The following is a 12097-nucleotide window of genomic DNA, read 5'->3' on the forward strand; positions in this document are numbered from 1 at the left end:
ATTTTCAAAGAATTTCTCCAAACCAATTGAAAGGTGAAGGATTTATATAGGAACCATAGGAAGGAACGATATAAAAAAAATGCTACGTTGAATGATTTTTAAAAAATTTTCAATTAAATGTATTAATTAATTCAACTTCACGTTGAATGTTTATTTTATTATTTGAATTACTGGCACCTTATTTTTTACTTATTTATTTTCTTCATCAACCTGTATCAATTCGACCACCCCTTTATTTTTATTCTATATTAAATATAAACCTCCTAATTTCACAAGGGAATTTTGAACTTGTGTTTAGTCTCATATTCAAGCTTCCAACAGACACTGAGTCACACATGTTTTACGGTTATCTTACGCAAGGATTGTATAAAAAGGTAAACTGGCTCACTTAAAAATGTGAAACTGCTATTATAATTTTATACCTTGTGCCTTCAGGAAACACACTTCAGGGAACTTTTTTTGTGTAAACTGCAACTGCAATTAGTTGACAAATGACTGCGATGTTTAAAATGTTCTAGGAGCTTTTATACTGGGTATGTTGCACTATATTGCTTGCGGCGAAGGCAGACGGTTTCAGAATCATACCCACGGAGACCCAGAACACCAGTGGGTATTTTTAGACATTCCAACGTGCCCTCAGAGACTTCTCACAGATGTGGTAGTGTGCTCAACGCACACACACATATATATGCAAAGACAAACTTTTATCAGGGCATACACTTATTCAAACTCTTATTTTAACACTTTTATTCATGTTTTAGGTGGCATACTCATTCAAACACATTCAGACTCAATTAATGGCAGCATGAAAGGGAAGTTTTGATAGTCTTTTCTTCTCTATTGTGGTGTATATCCGATTGAAACGGCTTCTGGAATGAGAAAAAAATATATATAGGGCAGGTTTGATTTCGTCCTTCGAGAATTGATTGGACCGTATGAAGTTGGGCGTTACTAACTAAATGGAAGCAGATCTGAATGCAACATTCTGTAAAAATATAAGAATCTTCAATTATGATTTCATGGTGACTTTAAAGTATATACTGAATGGAAAACAGTGATTAATGTTACAGCTGAGTCTATTATATGAAGGAAACTTCATCTCCTTCAGCAGCATGGAAATAATCGTAATCTTTTCCTCATTCGCGAGTCCTGAATGGCAATTTTATGGCTGGTTTATAAAATACACCTTTTTATAGGTGATGTTTTTATCTTTTTTATGCGTTTCAGACATTGTGGCTACATCAAAGCGAAGCAAGATCCAGATGAAGAAAAAATGCAGTTTCAGAACGGGAGAGGTACGGTGGCCAAAATAGCTCGCACACAAACACAAAAAAACACTCATACATAATGGATTGTGAAAACAAATGGTTGTTTTTAGAGGTAACATAAATGTAAAAGGTCTCTCTTCCAGCTATGAGAGTGGGATATAAATCAAAAACTCTCATGCTCAACCTCACTGTGGAGTTTATCTTTTCCAACATTTTTAGGAGACTGTTTGGGTTTATGGTCCAGTCGTGTCTTGGCTTTCATTTGGACTCAAAACCCCTGTGTGAAAAACATATGTGATCTTTTCTTTTTTTTCTTCTTCTTATTGCAGTGAAACTGCCAGGAAGCAGGACGTACATTCACCCCCACACTTATGAGGACCCAAATCAAGCCGTCCGAGATTTTGCCAAGGAAATCGATGCCTCTAATATACGTATAGAGAGAGTTGTAGGTGCAGGTGAGAGTCTGACTCTTCTGTAGACCAAATTGTGGAAATAAAATCACTTTGAATCACAAATATACATTATACAAATGTCGCTACTTACATACTAGGGTTTGTTCACTTCATACATCCTTTTTCTGAATGTTTTCAGGGCGTAAGTTGCAGTTCTTTGATAATGTATGTCAAAGAATAGAGATTTGTATTTGAGCCCTAATTATACAACGTCTGCCGACTGTAATCCTCCCACACAAAGCTGCTGTTTGAAACACTGACCTATTAATACCACATATCTCTGCGTCTGAACTTAGCTTTGAAATCTCATTTTCCTCGGCGTATGGTTTCTCTGTGAGTGAATGTCTGCTTTTCCATTTTCAAAAAATGTTTGTACTTTGTGCTTCTTTCATTCTTTCTCTGTCTCATTTCCTCTTTCTCTCCATCTGGCTGCAATAGTGTTCATCAGAGTTCTTTAGGGCTTTAGGAGATCTGAATTAAACGATACCATCTAGAAATGTTGTTACATTCTTTGTGTGAGAACAGAACACACGTTTAACCCAGACTTGTTTGGCTGAGTTGTTATCCACATAGCACAGCTTTCCCCAAACTCTCTCTGTGTCAATTCAACACATCTGACATTCTGCACATCTTTCTGGAAAACTTGATTCTGGTTGGTCACTAATGAAAATCTGCAGTGATGGATAGATAGATGGATAGAATGACAGACAGATAGATTGAAAGACAGACAGACAGACATAATATAGATAGATAGATAGATAGATAGATAGATAGATAGATAGATAGATAGATAGATAGATAGATAGATAGATAGATAGATAGATAGATAGATAGATAGATAGATAGATAGATAGATAGATAGATAGATAGATAGATAGATAGATGGATGGATGGATGGGTGGGTGGGTGGGTGGATGGGTGGATGGATAGAGACTGATTGATTTATAGATTCATATAATATTTCCAATTCAATAAATGTTCATTTATTTCTATTTTTTAAGCAACTGTGTTGTCTGCTGTAATAAAACAAAACAAAATAAATTAATAATAATAATAGTGTTTTGCCTTGCTTCTCAGTAAAAAAAAAATCTAAACATCCTTAAATTACGTAATATAATTGTAGTTTTTTTTTTACATAAACCTCACTAAATGTTATTTTTATGATAAAAAAATCCTAATAATTAGAAAAATTAACTAAAATAAGGAAATATCAAGTTATATAAATATCGTAAAGTCACAGTTGTAAAATCAGTCAAGTGGATATTATGTATGCATATTTCCTTGAAAAACCTGTCATAGTCTGACGCTAATGGAAGCTGTGTGTCGCTCCCTAGGTGAGTTTGGTGAGGTTTGCAGTGGCCGCCTGAAGCTCCCCAGCAAGAGAGAAATCTACGTGGCCATCAAAAGTCTGAAGGCAGGATACTCCGAAAAGCAGAGGCGGGACTTCCTGAGCGAGGCCAGCATCATGGGACAGTTCGACCACCCCAACATCATCCGACTGGAGGGAGTCGTTACCAGATGTAAGTGACTGACGTGTTCTTTCGTGTTCACCTTCACCCAAAGGCTTTTAAAATGATCGACTGAAACATTTAAGTAAACACACTGCATTATAAACACTGAGGGAAAAATAAGCTGTTCTCAAAAGGGCTTTCAGATTTCAATTGCACACTTGAGTTCATTGCTCAGTGCGTGGTTGAATAGCACAAGTGCGACAAAAAAATGATTATTGTGACTACACCAACAACCTTTTTCCGCCACAGTGGTCACAAAGTGTTTTCATGGTATTGTGATTAAGAGCCAGATGGAGGTGTGCTGTATACTCACTGATGTGCTTAGTCTCGGGGAGGACAGGAACAGAGCTCCACTGTTCCACCTGAATGGATCTGTTGAGTTGGATCTGACCACACAAGAGTATTGGCTCGCTACAGCAGATGTATTGCAGGGCAAGCCTAGATTATTGGTTAAAGTTTGACTTAACATTCTTTCTTTTAAATGTACCCGTTAACTGTTTACTTTACTTTTTATTAAGGAATGTTTGGCTCCTTGGAAACTTTTCATTAGGGAATGTTATGCAGAACGTTAACATTACGTTAAAATAATATTAAGTAAACCTAAGTGTTAAAAGTCTTTTCAAATTGACACGTAACTCGCTCTGCACTGTTTGTGCGAGGACAATTATTTGTTGAGAAGAAGTCTGTTACTTTGCAAGTGAATTTTCACCTAGTAGATTATCTCTTTTTTTTTGTCTTTTTACTTGTGCCAAAGGCTTTTATACTAGCCTTTAAATAGCATTATAGTCACTTTCTATTTTTTAATAGATATTTTAATATTCTTACAACCAAAAGGAAATACTTGTAAAATCTTAGGGCATAAATTTGTTATCTGGGAACTTAATGTGAGGCCACTTTCTTCTTGCGTATTATATTCTTGTTTTTGTTTTTCCTTTTATCATTTGTTTCTCCAATCTTTGACTGCCGTTTTGGACGTATATGTTTGTGGCCTATTGCCGTTGTCTAAACTGGATCTTAATCGCAGACAGAGATAGACTTACACTGGGTTATGCGTGTTGGAAACCTTTAAGAGTCTCATTATCTCATCAGTAATGGGGAAGAGCTTATCGAAGAACTTCAGCTTTCACCAGACGCCAAACAAAAACCCTTTCTTTCAAGTGTCATTATGACTGAACCAATGTCTGCGACTCTCCACACTACCTATAGAGCACAACAATGAGAGTATGCATATTTATGACCGCATGAATATTAATAATTTAAATAGTTAATTGGATGTGTTTTAAGTGTCATAAATATTCAGCAGCGCACATATGAAGAGCGAAGTCTCGACATTTCTTATTCATTTTTCGCTCTGTTCTCTCTAATGCGGGATGCTAATTTTGACCTTTTGTTAGCATTGGTTTGTGCAGTTTACAGAACTATTTTCTCTGTAAATCGAGTTTGCTTTTCATTTCGAAAAGGCAGACGCTGCCTAATTGCCTGTCTTCCAGTTATAAGTGGTGTATTTATGTTTTGAGCAAATATCAGGGGCTCAGGGTTAAAGCTCAGTTCAGTATCTCTCGAGGCATGCAGACTATTTGGAAGAACAAAGTAGCGGTTTAAGTGAGAGTAATACATTCAACATCGGCGTGTACTTCGACCTCTGTCTTCATGGAATAGACCGGTCCTCTCTCGGAATCTAAAAAAAGCCTGATTTTGACAGGGTAAAAGAGAGTTTAGAGGAAACAATGAGACATTCATAGAAACAAGCATGAGGGCATAGAAATGTACACCACTTATATGTTTACTAATTTTTAAGAATCTGCAAGATGTTTGTCATATAAAAATATATCTTTGATTAGCCTCTTTGTTACAGTGTTACAGTGTAATACATTTACACTAATTGATATTAATTAACAACATGTACTTACTATAGGGTTAGTGTTAAGATAAGGGTTTGGTTAAGGATTAGTTGCATGTAATTATGCTTAATTTCTACAGTAAGTAGGCTACATGTAAAGCTTCTGATCAAGCTATTTGACAATCTTACAAATAAAAACGGAATATACACTTTTGTGTAAGATATTATTTGTGTGATAATTTGTCTTGTGGTATATACTTAAATATCTTAATTTTAACTAAACATCTTACAGATTTTTGAAGGGTAAAATGATAGTCATGTCACTGCCCATATGGCCGCATGTACTGTGGCCTTGGGGGTTGTGAATAGTTGCACGTATGACAGCGAAGAGAGGCAATTTCACAGATCACTGCTCAGCAGGTCAGTGGCTGCAGGGCCGAGGACAGGGCAAGGGAACCGCAGGGACTACTCGCTAACCTTTAACTCCAAACAGTTATTCAAAACATCCATTTCTAACAGCTCTCAGCATTAAAATTCTTCCATTTTGAATAACCTTTAAAAACCTAAAATATATGCAGGGTAGTGTCTCAATAGTACCACTGCATGATCAATGATTAGCTCCTTCGCTAATGGTGTCTGATTCATAAATGAGTCATTATTTTTATTCATTTCCATGAATGAAAAGATATTAAAATAATTGTTATAGTGGATGTATGTCCTTTTATTTTTGCTCGGCTCTAAAATATTTCATAAAATATTTCATTGGCACGCAGACTCTTTGGATGAATAAAGAAGCAGTTTAAGTAAAAGCAATACATTCAATTTAAGGCTGCAGTCTCTAAAAAATCATTGTAGAAGTATGTTTAAAAATCCAGCTCAAATCTCAAAAGACTACAAAAGTAATGGAATTTTATTTTTATTTTTTTTAAATGTAAACCCTGTGTAAACAGTGATAAACAGCAGTATTTAATATAATAACATGTATTTTACTACAAAAATGTAATGTAAAATGTTGTGCAGGAACTTCTGGGAACTCTTGAACTCAAATGAATCAATCAAGTTTTAACTTTTTTTTTTTTTTAATGAACAAGGCTACAGGCAAATAGTTGTCTAAACATTAGTCGACAAGAAGAGGCTAGTCGACCAAATGTTAATTAGTCAGTTGTGAAAAGAAATCACTCGCAAAGACCCGCCCCCTTTAGTTACTGTTTCTATGTCCGACAAGCCATTCCGCTCTCACGCCACACATCATGTTCTCATGCAATGAAAAATACATCGCGGGAAGAAAAGAAGAAAAACTAACAACGCTTCGACAGACAGTACAGAGCATGTTACGTTTGATGTGAAACAAAGCCTGAACTTTCAAATTAGGTCATTTTTTAAAAGTAATTTAAACCATAAATACCATTTTGTGACTCTATAATGTGTCGTGACAGATCGCTGTAGCACCTCAGTTAAAGCTTCTCGTGAACCGATCATCTCTTCCTTCTAGTTAATTTATAGCATCAAATAAACATGAATGAACCATGGGCAATTTTCGTAAACGAAAACTGAAACTAAGACTAAAACTATTGGTCAAAAAACATTTTCGTAAACTGAAATAAAATTAAAAATTCATAATAAATGAAAGACTACAACTAAACGAAACTAACAACAGTTACTGAAAAACTAACTGAAATAAAATAATAATTAGCAAAAAGAAATAATCGTTTTCGTAATTCATAAGCTCTTTACTTTGGCGGAAAATCTGACCTGTGGCTGTTTAAGGAAATGCCTGATATGGCGCTTGGCTTCATACATGAAGAAGTTGCTGAGGCGATTAACCGCTGTCCTTCTGTGATGCGCTCAAGGACCGTAACGTAGAACACATGGCTAGTTCTAAGCGCTGTTCATAAAGAATGTGTCTGTTGCATTGGAATGGGAAATAACACAAGGTAATAAGACGCAAGTTGGGCGACTTTTAACTTGAGCGCAGCATTTTTAGAATGCCGTTTGATTTGCGAGACGCGGGTGCAACAGCAAAACAAGTCCGTCAAGCACAAAAAAAACTTTAATTTAGACTACTAGGATAAAGTAAGCTACTGTATGTTTCAGATGTCATGTTTTCATGAAGGTTGACAGGGTGAAAGGTGCATTTAATATTATTATCCACGTTGAGACATTTCCCCCGCAATGTATGGAATACCAGGACACGACACACACACACAAGTGCGCGCATACAAACACACACACACACACACACACACACACACACACACACACACACACACACACACACACACACACACACACACACACACACACACACTCACACACACACACACTGATCCACTATCTTTGTGGGGACTCTCCATAGACGTAATGTTTTTATACTGTAGCCTCAAACAAACTGTATATTCTGTCTCCTTACAGTACACTAATGTATGTACCAGTGGTCACTCTGCTACATTTATAGATGAAAAAAGTAAACTAGGCATGTTTAACAAGATTTCATCTTTAATATGAATTAGTTTGTCTGATTTTTTCACAGTTTTTTCTTGTATACTTGTAAGTTCCATTTATTTGGTGCTTTGTTCAATCTCAAACCATTATTTTATTTTTATTATTAAGATGTCAAGATGTACAAGAGTTAACTGTAATCTGGGCAAACATTAAACTTTGCTGAAATTAAGCGTCTCGCTTTGGTCTACACTGGAAGTGTTTTGTTTGTTCTGCTAAACTATAATTACTAAAACTAAAACTGAAACTAAATAAAATAAAAACTAAATAGAAATGTCTTTGCAAAATAAAAACTAAACTAAAACTAACAAAACCATTAATGAAACTAACTAAAACTAAACCGAAATTTAAAGCAAAATTGAAAACGATATTAAAATAAAAACTAATTTAAAAAAGCAAAACTATAATAACCTTGGAATGAACATCAGAAGGAATGTTGTTTCAATTGTGGAAAGACGCCAGTACACACCATTTTTCAAGTTCAAATCCACCAATGTTAATCCACTAAGTCTCCTGACTGCTTTGTCAGACAAAATAGCGGATTCAGTGGATGGCCGATTATGATTTGTCAGATCGTCTGTCAAACTGGATGAATTGCGATGTCATGCAGTCCATGATGGACAGATCGTTAATACAGTTGGTCCATGTGGTAATTATGTCAGGCAAGACATCCTAATGTTCACCTATAATTCATTGACCTCAAACATGGCTTATCATTCGTAATGATTATCATATCCTAAGTAGTAGCCTACGTTAGCCAGTTTACATGGCCGCTCGCTTTAACGTCAATGTTAACCTAGATAAATGTGTGCTATTAATAGGCACATATCCAAGTGTTTGTGCGGAGTATGGAAGCTGAATTAGTACCACATCTATTATACTGGATAGATGACGAATTGGTGTCTTTAACTTCATCTTTGCAGCCAACACTGACCAAGAAAAAAATAGTGTATTAATAAATTAACAAAATGGTATTAATTAATTAACAAAATAGTCTCCTCTTTTTTTTTCAACACATTCATAATCATTATTTTTGCCAGTGCGCTGCAGCAAGCTTTATGCATGCGCTTGAGTGCTTAGTTTATATTTTAAAGGCTCATTATAATGGTTTAGTATTTCTTATAATGTAAAAAAAAACATTTAGTAATGTTACATATAATATTATTTTTCAGGCCTGAAACTGAGACCATTTTCCAAAATGATTCTGGCCTCCCAATGTTATCTTTCTGGGCTCATTTTAGTAATGTACACAACGACGCTTTTGTAAATGTAGTTTTTAGTGTGTGTGTGTGTGTGTGTGTGTGTGTGTGTGTGTGTGTGTGTGTGTGTGTGTGTGTGTGTGTGTGTGTGTGTGTGTGTGTGTGTGTGTGTGTGTGTGTGTGTGTGTGTTTTCTGCTTGTGGGCTCCCTGATCAACAAATCCAAAACAGAGGCCCAATCAACATTGCTTTATCAGAATAATGTTCCAAACCCTCCCTCTCACTGTGATTGCTTCCATTGTTATGTAGATGGTGGGTATGGTGCGACTAAAAGAAATCTTTGGAAATAGCCCTTTTAATTGCCATCTCGTCATTTGTCAGAAAAGTTATGATCTTTCCGTATCTCTCATTTCCTCTTTTATGTTGCCAACAATCGCCTAATCTAAAAGCATTCAATTTGGAGGAGGCTATCATCTCCTCTCATCGCACTCTTTCCACCGCAAAGGATTTTCCTCCTAACGAAGTGGCTGCTATTTCGAGAAAGTATTCATTAAAACCGCCGCTCTATTGTTTAGGGGACAATGAGAGTTTAAAGTCTTGCGTAGTCTCTTGTGTTAAATTGCGTTAACTCTTGTGGTAGATTAAGGGCTTCGATGTACCTCTGGGTCTCTGTGCTGTTCTTGGAAAAGACTTGTAAAGCAACTCAGTGCTAAGTGCATCATGTGTCATTTAGTTAAAACAGCATTTGGAAAATCGATAAGATTGTAAAGTTGAAGAACAGCGTCTTTTGTTCTTTTGTTCATAATTGTAGCGGGAGGACACAAAGTGGGCCATCGGGGTATCAACCTGGTCAATATCTCTTTAATCCTATAAGTTAGTACCTTGTAGACCAAAGCCAGGAATATATGGAGATATGAGTTCTGCTGTTCCCACTCGAAAGAAATAAAACCGCATTAATGGGGGTGTAAAATCAATACTTTATGTGCAATAGGGGTTCTCACTCTGTAGGTGAGCCAGCATTGCGAATACCCCAATCTGCTTGCCTGATTTGAGCTTGTTAAGGGGTGTCACTGCTGGGGTCCTGATGGGACGACTGCAGGCCACATGTAAAACATCTTGTGTGCTGCTCTACACACAAACATATGTTTATACACAAGCGTTCAAGCTGGTGTGCCTCCCTCCCCATACACAATTATCCAATCCACCTCGTATCTGATGTCACAAAGCAATTTTTTATCACCTACACACACACACACACACACACACACACACACACACACACACACACACACACACACACACACACACACACACACACACACACACACACACACACACACACACACACACACACACACAAACACTCTAGATGTCAAATCACCTGCTACAAAGGTCTGTTTCCTTTAATGATTATCCTACAGTCCTGTTAGAGCTAAATCACAGGGGCAAGGGATTACACAGATGAGGTGTTATGTGATATTGATTACTTGAGTTTGTTGCAGGTATTATTATTATTATTTATTTTTTATTTTTTTACGGTTCCTGCAATACAAACATGTAGGTCAGAGGGACCCCCCTGGGAATAGATTTATATGGCAATTTTCCCCGGTAAGTATGTATAGAGTTCAAGAGATTCTGTGCAAAATGCCTTTGACAGCTGCGCGCTGTGACGGCTTTATCTAAGTGGATATGTTTTTAAAGTCTCTGTCCTAGATATCACAACACATGTAGACCTGGATCCAATCTGTTATTTTCATCAGAGACAATGACAGCTTAGTCTTTATTCCGGGCCATTAATAGTCACATTTACATTTTACATTTATTCAGAAACATTTATCCAAGATGTCGACAGTGCAACAACATAAGTGATTTATAATTTGTTTGTGTCTTTAGATGTTTCTTGAAGGTAGCGAGGGATGAGCAGTTGGGAAAATCATTCTATCAAAGTTTAAAAAAACAAAATGTGAGCTTTTTATTTATTTATTTACACTACTGTTCAAATTTTTTTTTTTCTTGAAAGAAGCCACTTATGCTTATGCTCTTATGGTTAATTTGAAGTTATAACAGTTTAAAAGTACTGTTTACTACTTTAATGTACTTTAAAATGGAATTTTGTCCTGTGAAACTACTCCAGTGGTCTCAAATGATCCTTCACAAATCATTGTGCTTAACATACCTTATTGTTATCAATATTGAAAGTTATGGATACAATATTGGAATTTTTTTTTTTTTGGATTCTTAAGAGAGTTCAGAAGATTCTATTATTTGAAATAGAATTGATGTAACAATGTAAAGGTCGTTATTGTCACTTTTGAGTGAAAGCAAGTATAAAAATAATTAAAAACTTTTATCAATGGTTTTATTTCACAAAGTTTGTTTTTAACCCAGTTTAAAGTCATAGAAAAGGACTTAAAGGGATAGTTAACCCCAAAATGAAAAATCTGTCATCATTTACTCACCCTTAAGTTGTTCCAAACCTGTATAAATGTCTTTGTTCTCCTGTACACAAAGGAAGATATTTGGAAGAATCTTTGTAACCAAGCAGATCACAACCTGCTTGCCTGCTTTTTTTCCAACCATGGTTGTCAATGGTGGGCGAGATCTGCTTGGTTACAAACATTCTTTCAAATATCTTCCTTTGTATACAGCAGAACATATACATTTATACAGGTTTGGGTTTGGGAGTGAGAAAATTATGACAGAATTTTCATTTTGGGCATTTTGGGTGAACTATCCTTTTAATTCTAAAACGCAACAGAAAACAATACAATGTGTAATTCAAAATCCTGGCAAATGCTTATGAAAAGGAAATCGAGAAAATTACTTTGTATTAACACAGAACATTGTCTTCTTAAGATTAATTTGTAAACCTGCCTTAACTGTATTTAGTGTCACCCTCAGGGTTTTTTGATCTTCACAGTATGTAAATCTATAACCTAACCCTGTGTTGAAACTGTTACTCCCGCACACACAGAGCTCATTGTAGAATGGCTACTATTCCAGCCATGCAGGGTTCACGAAGGGTTAAACATATTCTTATCTTTGTAGAAACAAAGCAGAAAGAGAAGAACAGGTCTTGAGGGTGAAATCAAAGAGATATGCCTGCCCTCTGTTCATAAGACATGTGATGCTAATGCAGGAAGCTCTCAATGAGCTCTATTGTGTGCTTTAGAGATAGCGAGCACACATTCTGCACCGGATGGAGATGCTTGTGTGTGCTTGTGCCATAACCTTTTTGTAACTCATCAGGAAAATATGCCACATCATATGTCCAGATGATCTCTTGATAACACATGAATTAGAGGGGAAATAAAAAAAAATCTCCTCAA

General features: G+C 36.1%; 1 protein-coding gene across 2 annotated transcripts in view; it reads left to right on the top strand.

The window, feature by feature from the left end:
• Positions 1 to 12097, top strand: part of epha4b (eph receptor A4b) — a 156098-nt gene that overhangs the window by 117767 nt on the left and 26234 nt on the right. For both annotated transcript variants that reach the window (XM_077221789.1, XM_077221790.1), the window contains 3 exons: positions 1228 to 1295; positions 1598 to 1723; positions 3055 to 3240. In XM_077221789.1, the coding sequence (XP_077077904.1) occupies positions 1228 to 1295; positions 1598 to 1723; positions 3055 to 3240 (380 nt within the window). The remainder of the gene's footprint in view (positions 1 to 1227; positions 1296 to 1597; positions 1724 to 3054; positions 3241 to 12097) is intronic.

Source organism: Siphateles boraxobius, unplaced genomic scaffold, assembly GCF_051911475.1.
Source record: "Siphateles boraxobius isolate OS27281-9 unplaced genomic scaffold, OSU_SipBor_1 86, whole genome shotgun sequence".
Lineage (NCBI taxonomy): Eukaryota > Metazoa > Chordata > Actinopteri > Cypriniformes > Leuciscidae > Siphateles > Siphateles boraxobius.